Source organism: Argiope bruennichi, chromosome 8 (genome assembly GCF_947563725.1).
Source record: "Argiope bruennichi chromosome 8, qqArgBrue1.1, whole genome shotgun sequence".
NCBI lineage: Eukaryota > Metazoa > Arthropoda > Arachnida > Araneae > Araneidae > Argiope > Argiope bruennichi.
In genome coordinates, this window is record NC_079158.1 from 120578615 (window position 1) to 120602338 (window position 23724).

At 29.4% G+C, this 23724-nt stretch overlaps 1 protein-coding gene across 3 annotated transcripts in view; it reads left to right on the forward strand.

Moving 5' to 3' along the window:
* Positions 1–23724, forward strand: part of LOC129980985 (kelch-like protein 17) — a 141956-nt gene that overhangs the window by 86590 nt on the left and 31642 nt on the right. For all 3 annotated transcript variants that reach the window (XM_056091548.1, XM_056091549.1, XM_056091550.1), the window contains exon 2: positions 17652–17896. In XM_056091548.1, the coding sequence (XP_055947523.1) occupies positions 17652–17896 (245 nt within the window). The remainder of the gene's footprint in view (positions 1–17651; positions 17897–23724) is intronic.

Here is a 23724-nt window from a genome sequence, read left to right on the forward strand (position 1 = left end):
AAAAATTACTATTTTTTAATTCATCTCTATTTATATCAAAAATAACTGAATATTTCAAAATAAAAAGTTTTTAAAATATTGAAACAATTTTTTTATAAAATCTCGTCTGAAGAATGAAAAATCTATTTCTAAATTATCAAATCAGTGCATTAAAAAGTTAAAGAAATTACATGAACCAGTCTTAAAAATATAAGGAACCAAATTTCCAAAGATGAACGCATTTTCTTGCTTATAAAAGCAAATTAGCAAAATAGAACGAAGAAAGATTTTTTTAGATGAATTATTTACAAAAATATTTCGAACAAATGTCTTGATAATTCGAATAATGTTTTAGTATTTTTTTTATTTACTTAGGATTTACTTATTTAAAGAATTTGCTTTGAAATAAAAATAAAAATAAAAGTAATCGTAGGTACAAATAAGGAAACTGACAACAGATAAATTGCATTAGAAATTAAAAATCGTCCGTAATAAAAGAGAGTAGAAATTCTGTTTGATGTTTACGAAAAAGAAAGTTAAAATTGGAAGATTAAATATTTATTCTTTCAAAAAAATAATTCCAAAAAAAAATCTTGCAATTTTAATATCTTAACTTTTACAATCTTATCTTTATTCTTAATAATAGCTTTTAATTCCATTTATGTATTTCTAAACATTTTTAAAAAATGAATTGATTAATTAATTGCTCTGACAATAATTTAATAAATGAATGCATGAATGTTGACCAATACACATTGATAAGTATAATTGCAAAGTTTTATAGAAATAATATATCTATTATATAGTCATTTTATTTATCAGTTAATTTGAAATAACATATAATATCTGATTTATAACAATAGGCATTATATATTGTTAATTTTTTAATCGAGATATTTTTAGTTTTTAAACCAAAGAAATTGCTTATTACAAATGTAAATAGTTCATTCCTGAAAAAAGTTGTGCCATTATAAATATCATATATTTTATTTCTAAGAAATGAATGCTACGACCTTTGTTTTAGTGATCTTTTGATTGCCAAAACATTGTATTTATGTCATCTAAAAAGAGAACTTCGAGTGTAATTGTCTACAATAATATTCGCGTGAATACAATAAGAAAGGCTGCAAGTTCGTGTGAAAGATGCAATGATCTGTCATCTAAAGAATCAAATCAGAGGTCGTAAAAAACCTTTAGATTGATTGGCGATAGAACACGAAAAATGTCTTATTTACTTTATTGTTTATATTGTTATTTTGTTTCTGGCTACTGTGTGATACGCATCTCAGCTAACAATAGAGAGCCGTTTATGCCTTGTTTAAGGAGCACGTGTGAATTTCACGTTTCATGCGATGCGTTCTGAGAGCTCTGAATAAATAGTTTGAAAAAAGCATTTGAAAGAGTTATTCTTTCAGTCTCACATAAATTGAAACATTGCCCCCTTTGGCTATTTCTGGTATTTCGAATTTATCGTTTAACTACAATGTGCGTCGCATCATGAAAATAATATCGTCCTTTATTCTTTCTCGTATATATTTATGAATTGCTCAGACAGATCCTGGTTTCTTGATTAGATATTTCTCAAATACAAACTATATAAAGAGCCACTATTACAATAGTTTAAAAAATTATCCTCAGATATTTGACGAATTTTCAGATTTTAGTCTTACGAATATCAAAATAAACTAATTTAGAATTTTTGGAAATATGTCTGTACGTAAACACGAAACTTAAACTATACAATGCACTTTAGTTTGAAATAGTTATTCCGAAATTAAAGATTTCAATCAACTTTTGGGAAACTTCACCGCCGGAATTAGTAACTTAACGATGGGGAGCAAGGGGGTACCTCTGGCGCTATTCTTACGGAGTGCCAATGAGACAAAATTTTGGAGTGCTCATGACACTTACACTTTTTAATGCTAATTCTGATAAATTACACTTCTAAGCCATTGGTTAGAAGGAAATTGGATTCGGGGAGAAAAAAAACGTGTTAAGCCCCTGGCGCCACATATCTTTATCACATCAAGAGTATGGATGTTTGTTTGTCCGTCTATGCGTAAGAAGGCACGATAACCAAAAAAACAACGAGCTATATGGATGAAATTTATTATAAGGTTGTATTATTAGATTTATTCCTTTCTACCTTCTTCGCTTCAATCTCTTTGCATTTCCAAACTCCTACAGAAGAAAATAAACTATAATGGCTGGAAAACATCATCAGAAATAATTTATCACAAACTAGGCTCAGTCTTTTAATACCATCTAATTTCCTTTTGGAAGTACGTTAAAAAGAATTATTCCTTTTAAAGTGGGGTTCACATCTAGTAATCAAAAACTCTTTCATGTTTTTAATATTTTTTATTATTATTATTTTATTTATTTTTCTAAATTTTTTTCAGTTTTTTTTAATTTTATCATTATTATTTTGTTTTGTCTCCTTTGTTTTTTGTGTATGTTTTGTATATGTATATCTGTACTTTTTTTTTGGCTGTTTCTCTTCTGATTAAAAAAATCCTCCATCCGTCCAAATCATAAGGGAGCCTAAAAAGAGGGTATATGTATTGTAATGTGTTGTAATTAGCGGGTTTGTAGATATATATAGAGATTTTGGAGCAAATCCATTTAAGGATTAATTGTTTGTCGGTCTGTTTACTCATGTATATGTCAATGAGATAATTCAAAAATAAGTTTAATTAATTTGTAGATGGAATTTAGCCTTAACGCCAAAACTATATATGTATATATTGGATAGAATATTGAAATATTGGATAGAATTGGCCAAAGGGAAGAGATATCAAATTTAAAATCGATTTCCTACACACTGAGGCAAAAACTGTGATGATATATTAGAATATCATAGAAAGATAGCAAAAAAATGTTTTTTTGAATGTATTATTTAATTAATTTAATTTGTTTATGCAGTAGAATTTCTTATTAATTTTGATCAAGCGTGCCATATTTACAAACAAACAAGAATCAAATAAGTAATATCTAAATTCATATAATCCTAGCCAAAAACAATTGTGCTTATAGAAAATTAATATTAAAAGTAGAGCACTATAAAGCGTAACATAAAGTTAAAGTATTCTTCCTGTTTGTTAATTTATTTCTCTCATCCAGTTTTCTTTTTTCATGAAAAAACTTTTTTTTTTATTTTGATTCTTTTTCTAACTAGCCTAAAATAAATGGCTGTAATGTCTGTAAACCTATGTATTATAGATCATATTTTCCTTTTACAGTCCACAATAGTTACAGATGAGTAATGAGAAATAATTTCGAAGACATGTATTCGAATATTCCAAATTTGATTTGTAAAATTTTGTTAAATTCAGCGATTTAATTTCACTGATTTCTCTCTATCCAGAGCGAAATTAAACTACATCTATGTTTGCATATAATTAGATATCTATTGCTATGATTTGGTGAGGAATTGATTCGGTATTGCCGTTTATTAAAAAAGTAGAGAATTTTACTGTACAAATTTCTTATATTTCAATTTTTTATTCCGCAATTTAATTTTTTTCTGTCTAAAACAAAAAATCCCCCTTCTTTTTTTTTTTTTTTTTTTTTTAAATCTAAAACGTGTCTCAAAATTCTATGCATAAAATCATGATCTTCTTTTGTCTGCTATTTTCTTTTCCTTTTCTTTAAGGATGCATTTAGTGTAATTCTATTAAATTGCTCAGATTATTCATAACAAAGACAGTGCATTTGCACTAACAATGCAAAGAGTAATGCACTGTATCTATAAGATTGAGATGTTTGGCAGATGTTGACGTCGTTCGATGTAAACTGCGTCAGAGACTAAGTGAGGAATTAAAAAAAAATTATCTGCTATTGAATACAATGGTTTTTAATTCCCTTATTTTTCCAAAACTTTCAAACGAAATGCTTGAAGATTTAAGGTAGGAATTTTTGTGGCAATCGCTCATGATTTTTATATCCAGTTTGCTCTGCAAATTGTGTATATGGTGAGTGCTTTTTTTCAGTTATGAAACATTAAAAATCTGCCAGAAATGTATAGAATATTTTCTTTTATATAATAGAAGTTATCGTATGTTATGCATGCTATCATGTAAATATGATATACTATCTGTAAATTGTGAGATATCTATAATTCAAAAAACATTCAAAAAGTTCTACAGGATGGATCTTTGAATCTATAGCTGTCAAATTAAGCACGCAGCTACTTCTTGAATAATAGATGCTAACAAAGAAAGGATTTTAAGTATTTTTAATCAAATTTTTAGAAAATTAATCAATATTTTAAAGTCTTTTTTCCTCAATAACTTTGGAGCGTATTAACTCATGAAAACTAATTTTATGCTCTATAAAACTAGCTAAGTTAGGCGCTATAAACCTGGTTCTCGCACCACTAAATTGCAATAAACAAACCAATCTTATAATGAAACAAATGAAATATTCAGTAATGTCAATTTTACTTTCGTAATTTTTTAAAATTTATAATAAATTTTTAAAAATTATTTTATTTTACAACATTGCTTTGTTACATGTTTTACTGGATTTATTATTCACGAGTAATAAGAAATTACTGAATATATACTTTTATGTGTGTATATGAGCGTTTTATTGCTTTATAAAAGAATATTTCTATATTGTATAATAATTATCATTAAATTTTAGGAAATAAAACAAAGGCAGACGAATTTTGCATATATTATCATTCTATGATGCTTCGCGCATGATCACATTAAAAATTCGATGTGAATTTTTTATTATGTGAGAACATGATGTTGTTTTGGTTAGGGGGTTTTGAAGCTCGAAATCGTGTAGGCAATGAATAAAGCATAAATGGCAATTTTCATCATCATCTTTTAATCGCACATATTTTTTTTACTTGCTTTTACCAATATTGCATAATTAATTACGTATGCTTCTTTGAAAGCAGATGCGTTTTTAAAAGGTTGACCTGCTTTTATCAATATTGTTTTATTATTACGTACGCTTGCTTCTTTGACAGCAGATACGTTTTTAAAAGGTTGACGTAGAACTGTGACATCATAGCTGTTATTTTCATGCAATGTAATTTTTTTTTCGGTGGAAATTAATTAATTTAATTTTTATAATATGTTCAAAAAAACTTCACTCACGTTTAATAACAGTTTTAATAAAAGTATTTTCTCTTTCCCCCCAATGGGGAAATATTACTTCATTCATTCTTAAGTGGGAAACATTGAAGGATTTGACTCCTGTTCTAAGATTAATCCATTATGAAACTGTTTTATGATCTCAGAAATTAGGAAATAGCAGTTTGCTTTTACAAAAATGTTGTTTTCTTAAAAATTCTTCATAAATTAATATATTTAAAAATGTATTGGTAAATAATTTATCATTTGGAAATCGCATTGCGACGGAAACGCTCGTTATTCAACTTCCAAATGTGGCATTCCCTTTTGTGAGAGCATGATGTTGTTTTGGTTAGGTATTTTGAAGCTCGAAATCGCGTAGGCAATGAATAAAGCATAAATGGCAATTTTTATTTTCAATTTTTTTCTTGGCTGGCAAAAAAGTTTGAAATGACTTAAAAATAATGTTTTCACATGATAACTTGAAATTTGCCATCGTAGATTTCATTTTTTGTAATTTAATTCAACAATCATTTATCAGAATTTTATTTATTCTAAAATAATTGAAGAAATTTATTTCAATGCGTCTTTATTAAAAAAACCAATTCAGTTTAATAAATTTATGGTTATAAGAACCTATTAACACACGTTGTTATATAATTTGATTTTTTATTATATGATTGTTCTTTTGGAATATTAGCTGTTTATCTCTTCTAAATTATTAATAAATTCTAAATTATTAATATTAATTTTCGACGCATTATCACATTTAAATAGAAAAAAATTAATTGGTGGGATAAGTTATGAAGTATTTATCTTATCATATACATTGCATGAAAGCATAAAATAATAATTTGGAAATTAAAACAAAATAAATTGAAAATGGATCTAAATTTCTGATAATAAATTCATAAAAAATATTTTAAAAATTACCAAAAAAAATTGGATAAATGTCGGAATTTTTAAGCATTAATAATTATAAAAAATTATTGTGATTTCTTAGATATACTTCTAAAAAAATAAAACAAATTAGAATAACAAAGAAGTTGAGATTAAAATTCCGAAATTGGAAAGCAAACCGAAAATTAAATGTATTAAGTAAAGTTGGTAGAAAAGATATATTACTTAACTAGGCTTATAAAATGAAATAAAAATTTCTTCGTTCAATGAGCTTGGACAAAAAAACAGCGAAAATATTTTTTAAAAGTATATAACGAAAAAGTATATAATGAAAATCTATTAATGAGTTAATTCATCAATGTTTGTCAAAGAAAATATCTATTCTGAACCCTCCAAAAGTACACAAATAAATCTGAATGACAGGACACCTCGATAACATTGGTGGGAACTAAGAATAAGTCCTAAGAGCCATCACCGTCGATGCTACAATCCTTCCAGTAGGATGAATATCTCATCCTCAATAAGGACTAGTCAATCTTATATTATTTCTGTACCTATCAGGGTGACAAGAACCATACCGGAAGCTTCTTATCCTTATGTCTGAGGAGCCTTCTGTTGGAACAAAACCACTGAAGACAAATATTATTGACAGTAACTTTAACAAAAGAAAAATAACATTAGATGTTTTGATTAAAAAATTAAATTAAGCTTAATTTGAAACATCAATGAAAGAATTTATTTAAATTGTACAAGGAAATAATTTTGCTAAATTTATGAATGAAATTATATATAATGGTTTCGAGTGTCATTCTTGGGTGCACGTCGTGAAGATAAATATTAGTGCATTTTTGTCCTCTTTAAAAACAAATATAAAAAGGTAATGAAAAAATAATAATATGCTTCGAAGGCCATTTACCCTTTCAAAGCCATTATTCCGATGTTTCTTTGCTTGACGTTTGGTCCTAGTTAAATCTTTGGATTTTTAAAAATTTTTAAAATACTGGGTGATCAAGAAATAACAGGAGGTGTTCCAGTAGCGTGTTATGTACTGAACGAAATATTACAAAATTTGGCCACCATACACATTAAAGTATGCTGTTTTTATTTATGAAGAAAAAAAAATTAGTACTAAAGAACGCCGATATAGGGAATCCTGGCGCTGCAAGCGCTTATATGTGGAAAAAGAATACATAACTGCCAATGGAAACCGTAAAAAGCAACACACCAAATACCAATGAAAAACGTTTATTATAGCAACTTACAAATTTGGCTCGAGGTGACCACCAATTTGATGTTCCAATAATTGCATGTGGTACACGAGGTTTTCGACGTTGGCTCGGAGCATATCGGCATTGTAGTAGTCTGACATGTAACGTCATTTGATCTTTTAAAGTAGGAATCTCAGGAACATGTCCTTCATACACAACGTCTTTCAAATGAACCAGAACCGCCTCATAGCCAGAAATTGCCAAGATTCAGATCAGTGCCATCAGTTAATGGGTGTTATCTTATACGGATAAAATTTCAGGATCTTACGCAATATCTTCTGTATCGTCGGAAACGGGGTATCTGTTTGTCCTGATATTGAACGTGCACTGCTGGTACCCTGCTTATTGGCTACTGCCTGATCCATAACGGCGATTGCTACTTCTTCAACTTGTTCCTGCTTGATAACTTTACGTCCTCATCCTGGTTGCACACCAAGAATTCCTGTTATTTCAAATCTTTCAACCATTCTTTGTAAGTCAGTTATGGTCATCAGTCCTCTACGTAATTGTTTTAACCGCCAGTATTCACGAAGAGTAGCGCTGACATTTTCATCCCGCTGATAAAACAGCTTGAATAATAAGGCACTTCCACGTAGTAACAACGCAATCGACGGGAGAATTCTTGCAAAATGACATAAATTCCCGTAACCTTTCCTTTTATCTTCAATGTCATGTTACGAAGTACCCATATAAGCAAATTACATAATAAAGTTTTCGATCGCAGCGCCAGGAATTTCCCTATCGGCGCTTTTGGTACTATTTTTTTTTCATGATAAATCGAAACCGCATACTTTAATGTGAATGGTGGCCAAATCTTGTTATATTTCGTCCAGTACATAACACGCTGCAGGGCTCCGAACGCCTCCTGTTATTTATTGATCACACTGTATATTTTGCATTTGGCTACTTTATTAAAATATTTATGTATTCTCGAAACTGGACCTGATTTTTTTTATCTATTTCTTCTGTAATAAAGAATATTCGATGAATATTTAAAAAAAATATTGATCATTTCATTAAGAATATTTAAATAAATTTTATATAATTTTTTTTTGATATTTCATGGTGTTTTGATACCCTGTATAACTTTTGGTAAAAAAATTTAAATTGCTTTTCAGGTGTTTGATACATAAATAGTAAGTTATGTTCAATCTACATCTGGCAAATATCTGTCCAACATGTCCTGACAGAATTTCTATGGCCAGTATTTGCTATTTTTAGAAATTCCTAGCATTCAACAACCTTGGTAAAACATCTCAAGCAGATACACTTTTTTTCTTTTTTAAGAGTTAACTAAGTTTCATCCACTTATTTAAATCATGTTAATATCTAAGAGTACCTTTTTACATTTCCATTTTTTGACTTTTTTACGTTGATATGATTTTACTTTTTGTTTGGTGTAGCGCAACTAATATCATGACCCTTGCACCCCACCCCCAACCCCCCAAAAAATCCAATCCAATATGCAACATCCATACATTCATCACAATTTTGCATGCTTTATTAAAATAAAGGATGTTGGAAATTCATATTCACATGGTAGAAGTGAAATTTACATCTTTACTTTGATTTTAAATTCCACTGCGTATCTTTCAGAAGTAAAAATATAGTATGTCTTGTTATGTCTGTCTCAAGAATGTGAAATAGCATTAAATGATTCCATTGCTAACATCTAGTTCATTTTAGGATCCATTAAAAATAAGTAAGTCCTTGTGTTCAGCTCTTGAAAATGATAAATTTATTTGGTACTTAAAAGAATGATTTTATTCATTGAATAATAATTTTGAAAACAATCAAGAATATAAAACAGCGACTTAATTTTTTTTTTTGGCAAAATATGTAGAAGTACAATAATAAGAACATGACTTGAAATGAGAGTGATTAAGAAATCAGTAAATGCGTATGCAAAAAATGCAGAAGACATTCGACGTTTTCTGAAAGCGTCATTTTGTTTGTTAATTGATGTGGCGGCACAATGGTGGTAATCGTATCTCTCATTTGCTTCTACGCTTTTTATTAACGAGCATTCATTGAGTTTGAATAATGACTTCTTAGACAGCGAAAATAAACTTCATGATGGCGGATTAACGCATGCGCCGTGAATGAAACCAATCTGCATTATAATTAAAGAGGAATAAAGAAAACTATATTCCCTTGCCAGATTCAACAGACAGGCGAAATGAGTGCGTGCAAATTATCTTGCTGCTGAATTATTTATCTCAGTTAGGAATATCGATCCAATAAATGAATCAAAAGTATAATTTTTTGAAGTAAAACATTTTTGCATCTTATAAGTGAAGCGAGTTCGCAAATTGTACAGACTAAGTCTATGGCAAAGGATACCGACATGCTCTGATTGGTTTAAGCCTTGGCATCCTTTTGGCAATGTTTTGCCAAAAAAATGCCATACCGAAATATATTTTTACAAAAATAAATAAAATTTGTGGATTTATCCCCCCCCCCCTCTATTTTTTACGGTTTACATGTAATATTAATCTGGAGCACATATACAGCGGAAAAGATCAAATCCTGAAACCTAAATTCAGGAAATATAAAAATTACAACTTATTAAAAATATTTTTTTGTGTGTTTTTTTTTTCTTAATATTATTTTGATATAACTAAAAAAAAATTAGCTACGAAATCACCTATTCCGTTAAAGCTTACATATTTATACGTTTTGGGCATTAAGTAATCATCTCCCCGTATGTAGTTGATGGGAAAATAACAAACGTTCAGCAACAAGTTTCAATGACTGCATAAATTAACTAATAAAGGCACGAAAATCATAGAAAAATAAGAATTATTTCATTGCTGCATCATATGTTCAGTAATTACTTTCATACAGTTTTTATACTTCTGTGCATAAACAACATTAGTTACTTGTATTACTAGTATTATTAGTAATATTTATTATTATTATTATTAATTAGTATTAGTAGTATTACTACTAATATTTAGAGAAAACAATTATATTAATAAAAATTAGACCGTGTTGATATTCACTCGTATCTTCCATAAAACTAATGAAAGGTACAAGGTTTGAGCCAAATAAGCGAAAACTAGACTATTATGAGTGCAAAACATTGCCAAAAGGATGCCAAGGCTTAAACCAATCAGAGCACGTCGGTATCCTTTGCCATAGACAGTCTGTACAATTTGCGAACTCGCATAAGTGAATGACATCTGTATATACATAAAATATTAATGTATGTGGCACAGAAATCGCTCTTTTTATATATCGAATGGAAACAGTTGAATGTGAACAAATGATTATACGAATAGTTTAGTTTTTTCATTGAACTTTGTTACTGCTTTACTTGATTCAACTTTTCGGTAATTAATGAATGAACATAAAAAAATATTTTTAGAAATGCTCTGGATACTACACACTAAAGACTCCATTCATTCAGAGGAAAATGTAAACGAAATTAAAAAATAGGCGTCAAACAAAGTTAAATCAGAGGCGAAAATAAACATTTCCAGATGGGTAATTGCCATGACTTACTTACAGAAATGGAAGATCATATCTTCCAAAACTATTAACTTACAAAAATGGTTATTTTATTATCTTAAAACTACGAAAAAAATAATCTTTCTAATGACATCAATTTCATTTTTGTACTATATTTTCTTTATTTTCTATAAATTTTTTAATGAAATACTCAGTTTGTAACATTTTCTTTGAAATATAAACTCATCCATGAAAACATTCCATCGCGTGCTTTGCCAATGTTGAAATTAGATTTACAGAAATTTCTTCTTTCGACAGTAATTCTGAAACAGGATTTTCACTTCCGCTTTTATTTCATAGTACATATACTTTTTAATGCGCAAGCGTTATAGTTTATTTTGATTTATTCAATTAATTTCGATTTTTTCGGTCTTATCAGATAAGATTAAATTAGAAATATATACATTCTACATTAATATTTAACAATTCAAAACGTGAATAATCTGAGCGAACAAACGAGTCGCCAAAAGCTGGTAAAATAATTATTGAGTGAAACACCTGCTATGGGATTCTACGATGGAGAAACTCTTTGGTTTCTCAATAAACAAACGCGTAGTAAGTTGGTCAAAATTTCAATACATCATATTTAATAATTGGTCATAATTCTAAAACAAATGTTCTAGAGTCTATTTTTTAAATTTTGCACCACATAAATAAGAAACAAAAATATATGTTCCATCATAAAAGCATTCGTTGACAGAAATGTCTCTTTAAAAAATACTAAAATGGAGTATTTATATTCAATGAATAAAACATTTTAAATTTATATTAGTAAATTATACTTGTAAATGAAATTTTTTGCATTGGAATGAAATATAAATATACTGCATGTTACAGTAAATATTTGATAAAACATAATAGCAAATATCACTGTTTATTTCTCGTGAGAATGAATGCGGCGACCAAGCTTATTTCATCGTAAGTGAGTCTGATATGTTGGATTTTATTTTCTCTTATTTGAAGTTCATCCAAGTTGTCCTATATTTTGGAATTAGTATCAAAACACAAAATACAATTTCCCAAAGATGTTTTTTTGTTGTTGCTGAATGGCATTGAAAAAATATATCGCTTTTTCGGAAATTATTTTTTAAAAAAATTCTTCTTAAATACAGTTATATTCATCTATTCGTTTTAACCAAAAATTGCTTTTTTTTTTAAATCATTCGTGAGATTTTAGCCACATAAAATGTATAGTAAAAATCAAAACAAGATAGACAAAAAGACTCATTTTATATTCATTTTAATCATCTGTGTGAAAAGTGAATCACCAAAAATAAGAAAATGTACCATTACTGGTACACATATTATTGTTTGAGAAAGTACTGCTCTTGACAGTCCGGGTGCTATATAATATCACGTACAAATGGAAATCAAATTTTGAAGTCTTTTTTTAGATAAAGCCTGTTTTTGTTGATAAAGCCATCACGTATTTTTCTTGGAAAAATATTTTGAATGCGATTATAGGATATAAATATTTGACTCTTGAACGGTTTTTCATTTCAAATGAGTCTTTACAATGCAGTTTAAATATGAAATTCTTTCACAAGAAAAAAAGTATGTAGTATCAGTCAGCAAATACCAAAGACGACAGGTTTGTGGAAATGATGTTGCAAACACAGATGTGGACAAAGAGAAATTACATCTGCTTGCAAAGGCTATTATTTTGATTCAAAATAGTAGCAAAATGGCACTTCTGGGGTCACAAAAATAAAATAACTCTGAGCGTGAAAGTTAAATATATTTTGGTATACGGAGTCTTTATTGGTGTGTTTGAAATATTTTCAGGACTGCCTAGAAAATAAATATTACTTTGAATCACTTCAAAAGAAAGTTGCGTCTACTGCTTTTGAGTGACAATTTTAACAAAATAATTTATATACAAATTATATTTTAATTAAAAATCATAAAAATACGCAGAATTAATTGATTGTATATACGCGTATTACAATTATAACAAATCGTTGAATTTGTATACACAGGATGGTCACTCTTATCATGGCCAACTAAGTAATATCTGAACCTATATATATATATATATATATATATATATATATATATATATATATATATATATATATATATATATATATATATATATATATACTCAAACAAAATAAAATATAATTCTTGTCATTTAAATCATTTTTCTAATTGGAAGTATATATACCTCTAACGATATGGAAATTAATTGCTGGACCATGATAAGAATAGATACTGCATATTGAAGTCCAATAAAAATCGAAGAAAAATAATGATTAATAACAAAATTGCGAATTTTCATATTTCTTATACTTTCTTAAAATTTATAAATTGGAACACAAATATCCTTGTTAAATAGATTTATAATTAATGTTTAACTTTTAAAAACGAAGTTAGTTAAAACGATGTCCGGTTGGAAACAAAATTAAAACAGAAAAAAACGTTCCTCAAATATCCATGCATTCCACTTTTATTTCACATATTAAGTCTAATATTAGAGTCATATAAGAGTTAATATCTTTTAGTCTCATTAAGTCTAATATTAGAGTCATCAGAAAAGCGTGAACATTCTTAAACCTTTCATTTTTTTTTACGTTAAAGTTTCAAAATTTGGAATATATTCATAGTTTAAAAGGGTGAGGAGAAGTCGAAAATAGTCAAAAATTTTATTACAGAGCATATATTTATTTTACCTGATTTTCATGGCACATTTTATATATATATATATATATATAACTACTACTAATAATAAATTTGAAAAAAAAATTCTCTATTCAATACTTTTTATCTTATTTCTATTGTTTAGTTTAATTATAGAAATTTTTTCTGCATGAAATCTACAACAGTTGTATCAATAAGTCAAACATGTGTTCAAATTGCGTAAGACTATAAACCTCTTCTATACACGTCAGAAACCTTGTCTGATTCGTAGTACGTTTATTTAATAATACCCTTTCATTTAGTTTATAATTTCATCACATCAAGTCAGGCGTATTGTTCTTCTACCTAACCACCCAGAAAGATGTTATCTGCGACGAAAACAACAACCTATCGATATTGCTTTTGTTTTCTGTCATTTAGAAGTGCAGTGTATTTTTCTGAAGAAACCGCTTACAACTACTTTTGCTTTATAGTGAAATATAAAACAAAATTGTACTAAATTAATTTTAATATATGGAAGAAATTGATATTTATCATTTTTCGAAATTGAAATGTTACCATTAGTAAAAATCAGCAGGTGAGGTCCCCTCAGAACTTTCTCGCATGCCCTCTAATAAAAATGTTATCCCAAATAATGCCTTAAGGGTCTTCCAATAGCTACAAAGTATTAAACTTTGGCATAAATTTAGCATTTTTACTAAATCAGTTGTGCCATCCTTAGAGAGTTTGTTTGGCGATTAGTTTTTTTGGCATGCTGTTAAAACAGAATTTGTATTTTCAAGACGTTTATTCTACGAATTGAAACAAAAATTTGATACACTACTACGCTTGTAGTTACAAAATTCCATATCGAATTTGATACATACAAGTTATGGCGTTTTCGATTTATCCCGTTTGCATGTTTTTGAAAGCACAGGCTGACAGACGGTCAATTCTTATTAGATTTTGCTCAAAATTTGAAAAGTGTCTCCACTATAGATGTTAAATCCGTGTACCGAATTTTATCTATCTAGCTTTCTTCATTTTATACTTATCGTGTTAACTTCTATTCGAACAGCCGGACAGACGGACATCCTCTGAGAAGATTTTGCTAAAAATTTGATATAAATCTGCAAATTTGGTGGAAAGACAATATACCAAATTTCAAACATCCCGCTCAAAGCGTTTTTAAGTTACCTTTGTCACAGACAGGCAGACAGATGGACGGACATTTTCCTAAAATGTCTTTTTCAAACTCAGGTCTGAAAAGTGGAGAACGTCGTCAAAATCTTGCGTTCGAATTTTTTTGGCGATTACTTACTTTCTCTATACTACGTATGAGGGAAAGTAATAATCAGTCAATCAAAAATTTCTTTCAATATTCCCTAAGTAATACGATTTCAATAATGGTCTACAGAGGAAAAAAAAAAAAAAAAAAAAAAAAAGAAGAAGAAGAAGAAGAAGAAGAAAAGGCAATGGAGGGGACAAAAGGGTGGGGGATACCGCAGAAACAAAACACTAAATTTATTATTTCTTATTTTTCAAACCAAATATGATTAGCAATAAAAAGAAGTATTACGATGCTTGTACAATTTATACCCGTTACAGAGCTTGTTGCAGTCATACGAAATCAAGTATAAAATAAAGAAGGTCTTTAATATCATTAAAAATTCCATAGCCTTTTGAAAATGATACTATTTGTGTAGATCTTTCGTCAATCTTTTTTCTAGCTGGATAAATTTAAAATCCAACAATTTTTCAATTAAAACGAATAAAACATGTTGCTAATTAAATATCCGTTATCAATTAAATTGTCTTTGTCAATTAAATTTCTCTCAATAAGATATTCATATCTTTGAAAAATAGAACTAAAAGAAGAGCAATTAATATAACTGGATTTTAACAAGCAACCGCTAATGAACGTTCTTTAAGATACCTACTTAATGAGGAAGTTGAATTTAATTTATTCATTTTATATTTGGAATTATAGTCATTATATTTTTAACATTTCTGTTACATTGTCAAAACTAACAATATTTAGAACCGTCACGCCACCCAATTATTGAAAACAGTATATTGCTTTTGGAGTAACGTTTTTCCTTTTTTTTTCTTCATTTTAATATATATTTTATTTTTATAATTTTTAATAATCACTTTTAACTGATTAAATATCACTTTAATCATGCGAATAATTAATAATTTCCATTAACCAATATTTTTCTCTGATCGAGTCTTGAAAATACATTCATAAAAAAACACTAGAATATTTGCTACCGTATTTTAATTATTTTATTGTAATTTATTTTTAATTGAATACTAAGCTTACACCTAAAGCAAGTAATTACAAAAATACAGGATAATATTTAGCTAGGAAGTAAATGCATAGCAACTCCGGAAGTAAAGATTGCTCAGCCACTCACTTCGAAATCGGAAATAAAACTTATCTGAATTGCTGGCAATGATTTAGAAATCTTTAACCATATCCTTCCTTTTGAACTTAAAAAATGACTGAACTAGAATGTATAGCACAGAAGGAATAGATTTTTGAAACTAATGTAAGACTGACTACCAGATATTTTAAACGAAAGTGAGAATTGCATAAAATCTTGTTCGTATGAAGCTGGATTTATGAATATTTGATAAAAAATATTGAAAAAAATTAACTGTCGCTATTGATTAATTTAGTTTAATCATGAGAAGGTAAGTTTATATCAGCATGTATAATATTTAATTGAAACTTTCCTTTAAATAAACAATTTGCCATAATTTCATTAACAATTGAATGGTAACACAATATATGTGTGATAGCCGGAACAACCTGTTAATGTCGTCTCACACAACATGTATGTGATGTTATCGTTATCTTTTTTGTGTATGTTTGTACATTTTGAATTATTTATTGAAATTTACATAAAGTTTTTTTTTTAATTAATTCCGGACGATATTTGACTGCGTTGACGTATGGCCGTTAGTGTTACTAATCAAAAACCTCTTTTGGATTTTTGAATGAATTCTGTTACTATCTAATCAAAAAAAGAAAGCAAAGAAAAACTAGAAACTTTTACAGTGAAAGTAATTGAATATAATAAAAAATTATGTTAGAAATTTTTTTTTCTTCATAATTCTTTTTTCATTACGGTACTTATAAATAAGCGAATATTAAATCAATGAATTTATGTATTCTGATGCATTTCTTTATCTCTAAAAAATTTTTGATTTAAAATCGAATTTGTGTTAAACTTAAACTGCATATCAAAGATTTTGTTTATAAATTGAGAATTTTTAATTGAAATTATTTTGTTTGATTTTGATTTTTTTCAATATTGAAATTTATTGTTTTGTGTTTCCTCTAAAATTCTTTCAAACCTGTTTCTTTGCAAAGTTTTGAATTCTTTTCATAAAAGTTTGCTTCTGGTACTTAGTGCTCTGTTGGATTTTTTCTCTCTATTTGAACTATCCTTTTAAATTTTACCATGATTTTTGTCAGCTATTATTTTACTAATTTTGATGCGATAACTTTTCGAAGTCTAAGAATTCCTTTTTTTTTTAATTTATTCCGAAATTAACATTAAAGAAGAACAAATATTTATTTCCAACAATATAGCCTATTTAAAATTCTTGTCCCAAAAAAGTGAAAGCAAACCGTAAATGGCATTTAGTGCTATACTTTTCAGTATTTAAAAATGAGCACGCAAACTAACTTAAAAGTAAAACAGTGTTCCCAAAAAAATATGATCTAACTAGATTCTCATTATGTTCTTTTAAAAATCTTCTATTATTTTTCGTACCTTTTAATATTTATTCTTATTAATAAATGAATAAAAACTGTAATATTTAGAACAATTTAAATTGTATTCTTAGATCTTCAGAAGAAATCAAAACGCATTTTTTGTGCATTAAAAATATCCATTGCAATATCAAATATAACAAATTGTTCTTATAAAGCATTACTTCTCAAACGATACATTATTTTTTTCCCTCGTAATTTTAATGCCGTTATTATTTATCGACTGACAAATACTTCAAATGAATGATATGTGCATACTTCACAAGAGGAACCGTTATGAATGAAATGGTTCTTTAAAAAAAAAAACACACCTCGGAACTCGAACATTTCCATAAAAAGCAGTTCTAAAACTCCCAAGAGTATCCAAATAGAGGCAATTAACAACGAGGAAAAGCGGTAGTCAATGGCTCTTTTTTATTTCAATGTCAAACTTTTTCCTTCTTCGCGATCAAGTGTTTTCGGACAATAAAGTGCCTTTGTCTCTCTCTTTCGCAGCCGACGCCGTATAACCATGGAGGCCGATGTGATAGACACCCTCAACGCCAGCTCAGCTGCCGTGCGCCTGCATCACGTGCACCATGTGAATCCGGACCATCATGGCAGCGGATTCCTGGCCATGAATTGCATGCGACAGAACAGGCAGCTATGTGACGTCAGTCTGCACGCCGGAAATGATGTCATCTTGGCGCACAAGGTGGTGCTCGCCTCCTGCAGCGCTTATTTTCTAGCAATGTTTAATTGTAAGTACCATAACTTCAGAGATAACTAAATATAACTAAATTTCTAAAAAGAAGCAGTAAAATAGGAAATCAATCCATTTCATAACTAAATCACAAGAATAATAAAAGTAATTTTAATATTTAATAGTATTTAAATAATTATAATTTAATATAAAAATTAATAGTATACTCATTATGATAATATTTATAATATCATTTATTAGCATGTTGCTAATATTAATTATTTCAGATTTATTTAATTAATATTTAGGTTGCCGAAAATTAAATCATATAACTAAGAAATGTCATTTACAGTTTAGGCATAAAAATTCTTTTAAGACGTCTAAAAAACTTTCTCGAACATAAATTTCCGAATGATTATATCTGTTGTTCCCAAATTTTTTTCAAATTTCTTTTAGCTGAGTAGTCAATAAAGTTTGTGTTGGTTTAACAAAAAGAAGACAATAAATAAATAAAGAATGAAATAAAATAAAAGATATTTTTGGTCACAAAAATTTATTAAACAAATTTTTAATATGATAATCCTGGAATGGACCCACTTGTTGAGAACCACACATTTTCTCAAATCCTAAAATGAAACTGAACTCAGATACTCTTATTTGCTTTTCTGGTTGATTTTCGGTCGATATTTTGATTCTAAGAAAATCGATCTTTGATTCTAAGAAAAGAAAAAAAAAAAACACTTTGTAAAAATAGTAAAAAGCAAACAGAATTGAAATATGTAATATCTCGTGATACCTTCGTTAGGAATTGCAGATTTTTATTGACACCACAGGGTACATTTTGGGAATATGTGGCATCGCCATTTCTGATCAACAGCATTGGGAAAATCCTTGAATTTTCCTGATCCTAATATACATGTGGGTGTAGTCTCTCCAAAACGTTCTCATATACCCTCTAATAAATTTGTTTTCCCCCTTAACTCGCATACAATTTTCAACTCTAGGTTAAGCTGTATATATCTTGCATGGCATTGGCATACAGTAGTTAAGGAATATTCATCTTTGGCGTGAATTTAGCATTTTTTTCAATCTATCTTATAATCTTTCGCGATTTTTCGGAGAGTTCTTTTGCAATTGCCGTTAAAAAATCACATGGCAAATTTAATATATTTAAATCATTGCATTTTTTGAGTTATCGTTTTTACATGTTTCTGAAAATCTAGATCGAAAGAAATTCAAACCGTTTGATCCATTAGGTTAACATATTTGGACAGCCGGAGAAACAATCCCTCTGAAAAGGTTTCGTTCCCTCTGAATGGATTTCGTTCATAATTTGAAAAAAATCTACAAATTTGATGAAAAAAATTCTTATACCAAATTTTATCCGTCTAATTCTAAGCTTTCTCAAGCAATCTGTCACAAACAGACAGACATAATGCCAAAAATGTGCTTTTCGAATTCAGAGAAATCTAAAATATGGAGATTCGTCAAAATCAAGAGTTAGAATTTTTTGACGATTATAATGTTTTATACTTTGAATACGAGAAAGTAAAAATACATATACGAGAAAGCATGCAATTTTTTATATAAAATTGTGCTTAAAGCATGTAGATGCAAAATAGATTTAATATGTACATTTTTTTTTAGTATAAAAGGGGAAAAAAAACGTATTTTTTAAGTTAAAAGATGAGATTAATAATGGCTCATAGTAGATACAATACCTTATATATACATACTACATTACATTTTGTTTTACATTAAACTTCATTTTCACAACAGTTATGCATTTTCGTTGTGGGGGAGGGCATTTTACTTATGAGGGCAAGAAGTAAGCATAATCTCGTTTCATCGGATGCAATGGTCACATCACGATGACGGTCCCCTCACCTAACAGAAAATTGACGGAAACTATTTAAATAATAAATTGAAAGAAATTTATTTATTCTTACAATCCATCTTTTTGTGATCTTAAATGTCCAATCTTCTTAAAAAAAATAATAATTAAAAACTTTATTGATGAATATTTAATTCATCGTCGGGGACTCTCGTGTAAAATCACTGCTAAAAAAAAACTAAACGTAAAAATTCTATACAGTCGAATCAAGACGGCGTATTTATAAAAGAGAACTATGCGTTCTACATTATAATCTATCAAAGAAGATTATAATGCATTCTTCATTGATAATATCATATCTTATCAAAGAAGTTCTAATATTTTCTATATATTTCATATAGAGTATTATAGGGTCGGAGTTTGGAGTAGATTTAATGTTTTCGATTGGCAATCCTTGTATTTAATCAAATTTATGTAACGATTTCCAATAAGACTTCCTTTTATTTCCTACCAAATTAAGTAGTTAAATTTGAAAATATGATCTCTAATTTGTATTTAAGATAATCATACCTCATATAACGGCACAGTTTAATTCTAAACACCTCATTCCCGGTCGATTTGGTGCTTTTTGTTGGTCCTCGAACCACTCCATATAATTTCCGCATCCAAGATTGTATTCTTGAGCATGATCCCGCTCCTTTAAATATTAAGCTGATCGGTCTCTGTTTAGACGAATAATTCATTGCCTGGGGCGAGCAATCATTCAGGCACACAAAAGGCTAAGTTCCAGGCAGGAGCGGGGGCCGTGGTGGTAAGACCTTCGCTGTGAGCCCGGAAGGTCTCAGATTCGAGACTCGATCCCACCACCGACAATCGTGCAAGCTGGTCTGGTGCACGCTAAATCCGCCGAAGCCAAACGTCCTCCCGCTGATACTTTGCGGAAGCTTGGAGAAAGGGCTGCTAGTTACGGTGTTGCACTTGTTATCTGACCTCGGCTCAAAATGACGAGGTCCGTCCCAAAGTAACCCTAGTGTTTCTTTAAAATGGGACGTTAAAATAACTGAAATGAATCCAGAGCAGGGCGATTCTTCATATCACTCTTCCAATAACATATTTAAGAAAAATCTTATCGATATATATAAATTAAATAATAAAAATTGAATTAAGAATAATATAAATTAAAAATTAAAAAAAGTTATTTATACGTTGCATTGCTGCATTTAAAAATTTTAAAAAAATGCTCCTAGGAGAAGGGAAAAATGAACTAAATATGAATCATAACAGAGAATCCCTAGTCCCTAGAAATAATCCTAGTTCCCTCCATTACAATTTTAATTATACGAATATTACGCGGAAGCAACCTGAGGTGCAGATAACGAGAGCCTAGGCTTCTGATTAAACGACTCGAAGTCCTAATCTTTTCCATCATTCCGCTGCAACCTTCCCCCTCGTGGAGGCTCGTCCCAAGAATTACGATCTCGGGGCCAAGGGATTAATGTTCGGCAAACAGAAAATGCATTTCTAACTGGGAAACACATTAAACGGAAAAACCCCATCCCGCTCTCCGTACCCCGAGCCGAGGCAATATTTCATAGGGTATCCGATTCCCCGCCTCGTTCCTTTTTGTATTTAGGCCGAAGCTTTAAAGGCTTTCCTGCGAGTAAGCAATATCCATTTTTCATTTTGCCGTTATTACAGTTGGCTGGTGTATATCTTAGCTGCATATGAGAGCAAGTGTTTTTTTTTTTTTTTTGCTCACATCTTGTTATATTATCAAAATGGATAGAATGCTTAGAGGGCAACACTAGCTGAATGTAGCTTAAAAGATTTTAGACAGGTTATAATGATTAAGCTTTCATTTTTGAATATTAAGGAAAGGAGGAATCTGTCTTTGAAAATTTGGAAATGTAAAGTTAGGCAAGACGCAGATATCTGTCAAAATAAAAGCCAAACTTCAAAATAGAAATTTAAAAAATCTGTCAAAATAAAAATTTAAAAGATTTGAGCAAAATCTTATATTTGTTTCTTTTAATAACATTTCCTTTTTCTTAAATACAAAGCAACCAACGATATATCAATGAACAGGATTTTTTAAACAGACTTTTGATATTGCATACTGAGTTTACAGATAAACAAATTTTTACTTTCTCGCATATATAGTATAGAGAAAGTATTGTAATCGTCAAAAAATTCGAATCCGAAATTTTGACGTATCTCCACATTTCAGACCCCTCTGAGTTCAAAAAACACATTAAAAAAATGTCTATCTGCCTGCCATCTGTTTCTCTATGACAAAGATAACTCAAAAACACTTTGAGCTAAATGAATGAAATTTGATATATGGTCTTGAAGCCATTTTTGTAGGTTTCTATCAAATTTTGAACAAAATCTATTCAGAGGAAGTCTGTCTGTCCGGCTGTTCGAAAATAATTTAATACAGAATTACAAATAAAGAACGCTATGATAATAAAATTCAGTACACAGATTTGACATCTGTATTGCAGACGCCTTTTTAAATTTTGAGCCAAATCCAATATGGGATTGAGCATCTCTTGGTTTGTGCTTTGAGAATCAGGCAAATGTACTAACTCGAAAAAAAATTATTTAAATATACCAAATTTGTTATGTGATTTTGTGATTACACATTGTTTGTAGTTTTTTGTCAAATTTTGGTTTTAATCAGATGGGATAAAACAAGTCTAAAGCTTGATTTTCTGATGCTATGAATCGCATACGAGCGATTAATCACAAACACTTGCAAGGATGCTGAATTCAAGCCAAAGTTTGATATTTCGTAACTGTTGCACGCCAATGCCATGGAAGGCGTTCTCTGTCTGAAATGGGGGATAACACCTTTATTAGATAATATGGAAGAAAGTTTCGCAGTTTAGTTTAGTTATATTAATGTCCCGTTGTAAAGCAACGCTAGAGCTACTTTGGGGCGTACCTCGTAGTTTTGAACCACGGTCAGATGACGAGGACGACACCTGAGCTGGCACCCCCCTCTCCACGCCACACCAGCGGAAGCACGTTTGGCATAACGGATTTAACGTGCAACAGTGCAACGATTAAACAAAGCTTTACCCTATATATATTGTTACGAAGATGCAAAGAATAACAAGTCACAAAGTAACACTATATCACGTATATTAGCTTTAAGCAACTGGTAACATGCAGGCGAAGAGTTAACGCCACTGTTTATGGAACTTAGAATTTATATCTTTACAGAATAAGCTAGAATTATAAAGAAGGTTATAGAAAGTTCTAAAAGTTTCTAGAACATTAACAAATGAATAATGAGAAAATTAAATTAAAGGCCAACCTTTAAATTAATACGACTTGGCTGGGATTCGAATGCCCAACCTTATGCTTTTCCAGCGCGTACTTTACCTCTGAGCCACACTGACTATGCGCAGGTTTTCCTTTTGCGACAATATAGTTTTAGTTAGCCATATTTTACTTTCTCGACTAATACAAAGACTACAGCAATAAATGAATTATCGTTGGATAGGATTTTTTACTAACCTGCCATAAACAATTTACGTTAAAATACAGTGTTTGAAAACAGGGGTTGGGGTGAGGGAGAAGCTGAATGTTCGAAAGTTTTATTATAAATTTATATTATCCTACGAAATACATGTTAGAGGTAAGTATTAAAATGACATTGTTTAAGATCTCTTTAACATAAAATAATTTTTATTTTTCCATTAAAACAATTATGGAAATTTTCCTTATTTCCAGTACTGATATGCAATTAATGTTACTTTCTAAATTCATTTTCAGTGAGGCTTATTACAACAACAATATTATTATTACTGCCTTTTCAACATTAATACCTTTTGCAGGAATAACCTTATCCGATGTTCTTTTTATATTTTAGTTTGGATGACGCCATTAACTGCGAGAATCGACTGTTAATGTTTAAATCAATGAAAAAAAAAATATAATAAACCAATAAGTTAAACACATTATTTCCCGAACGGAAAACAAAGTAAACGGAGAATTCAGAAATAACTTTTTCTGGAACCGCATTAATTGCGTACCTAATTCCA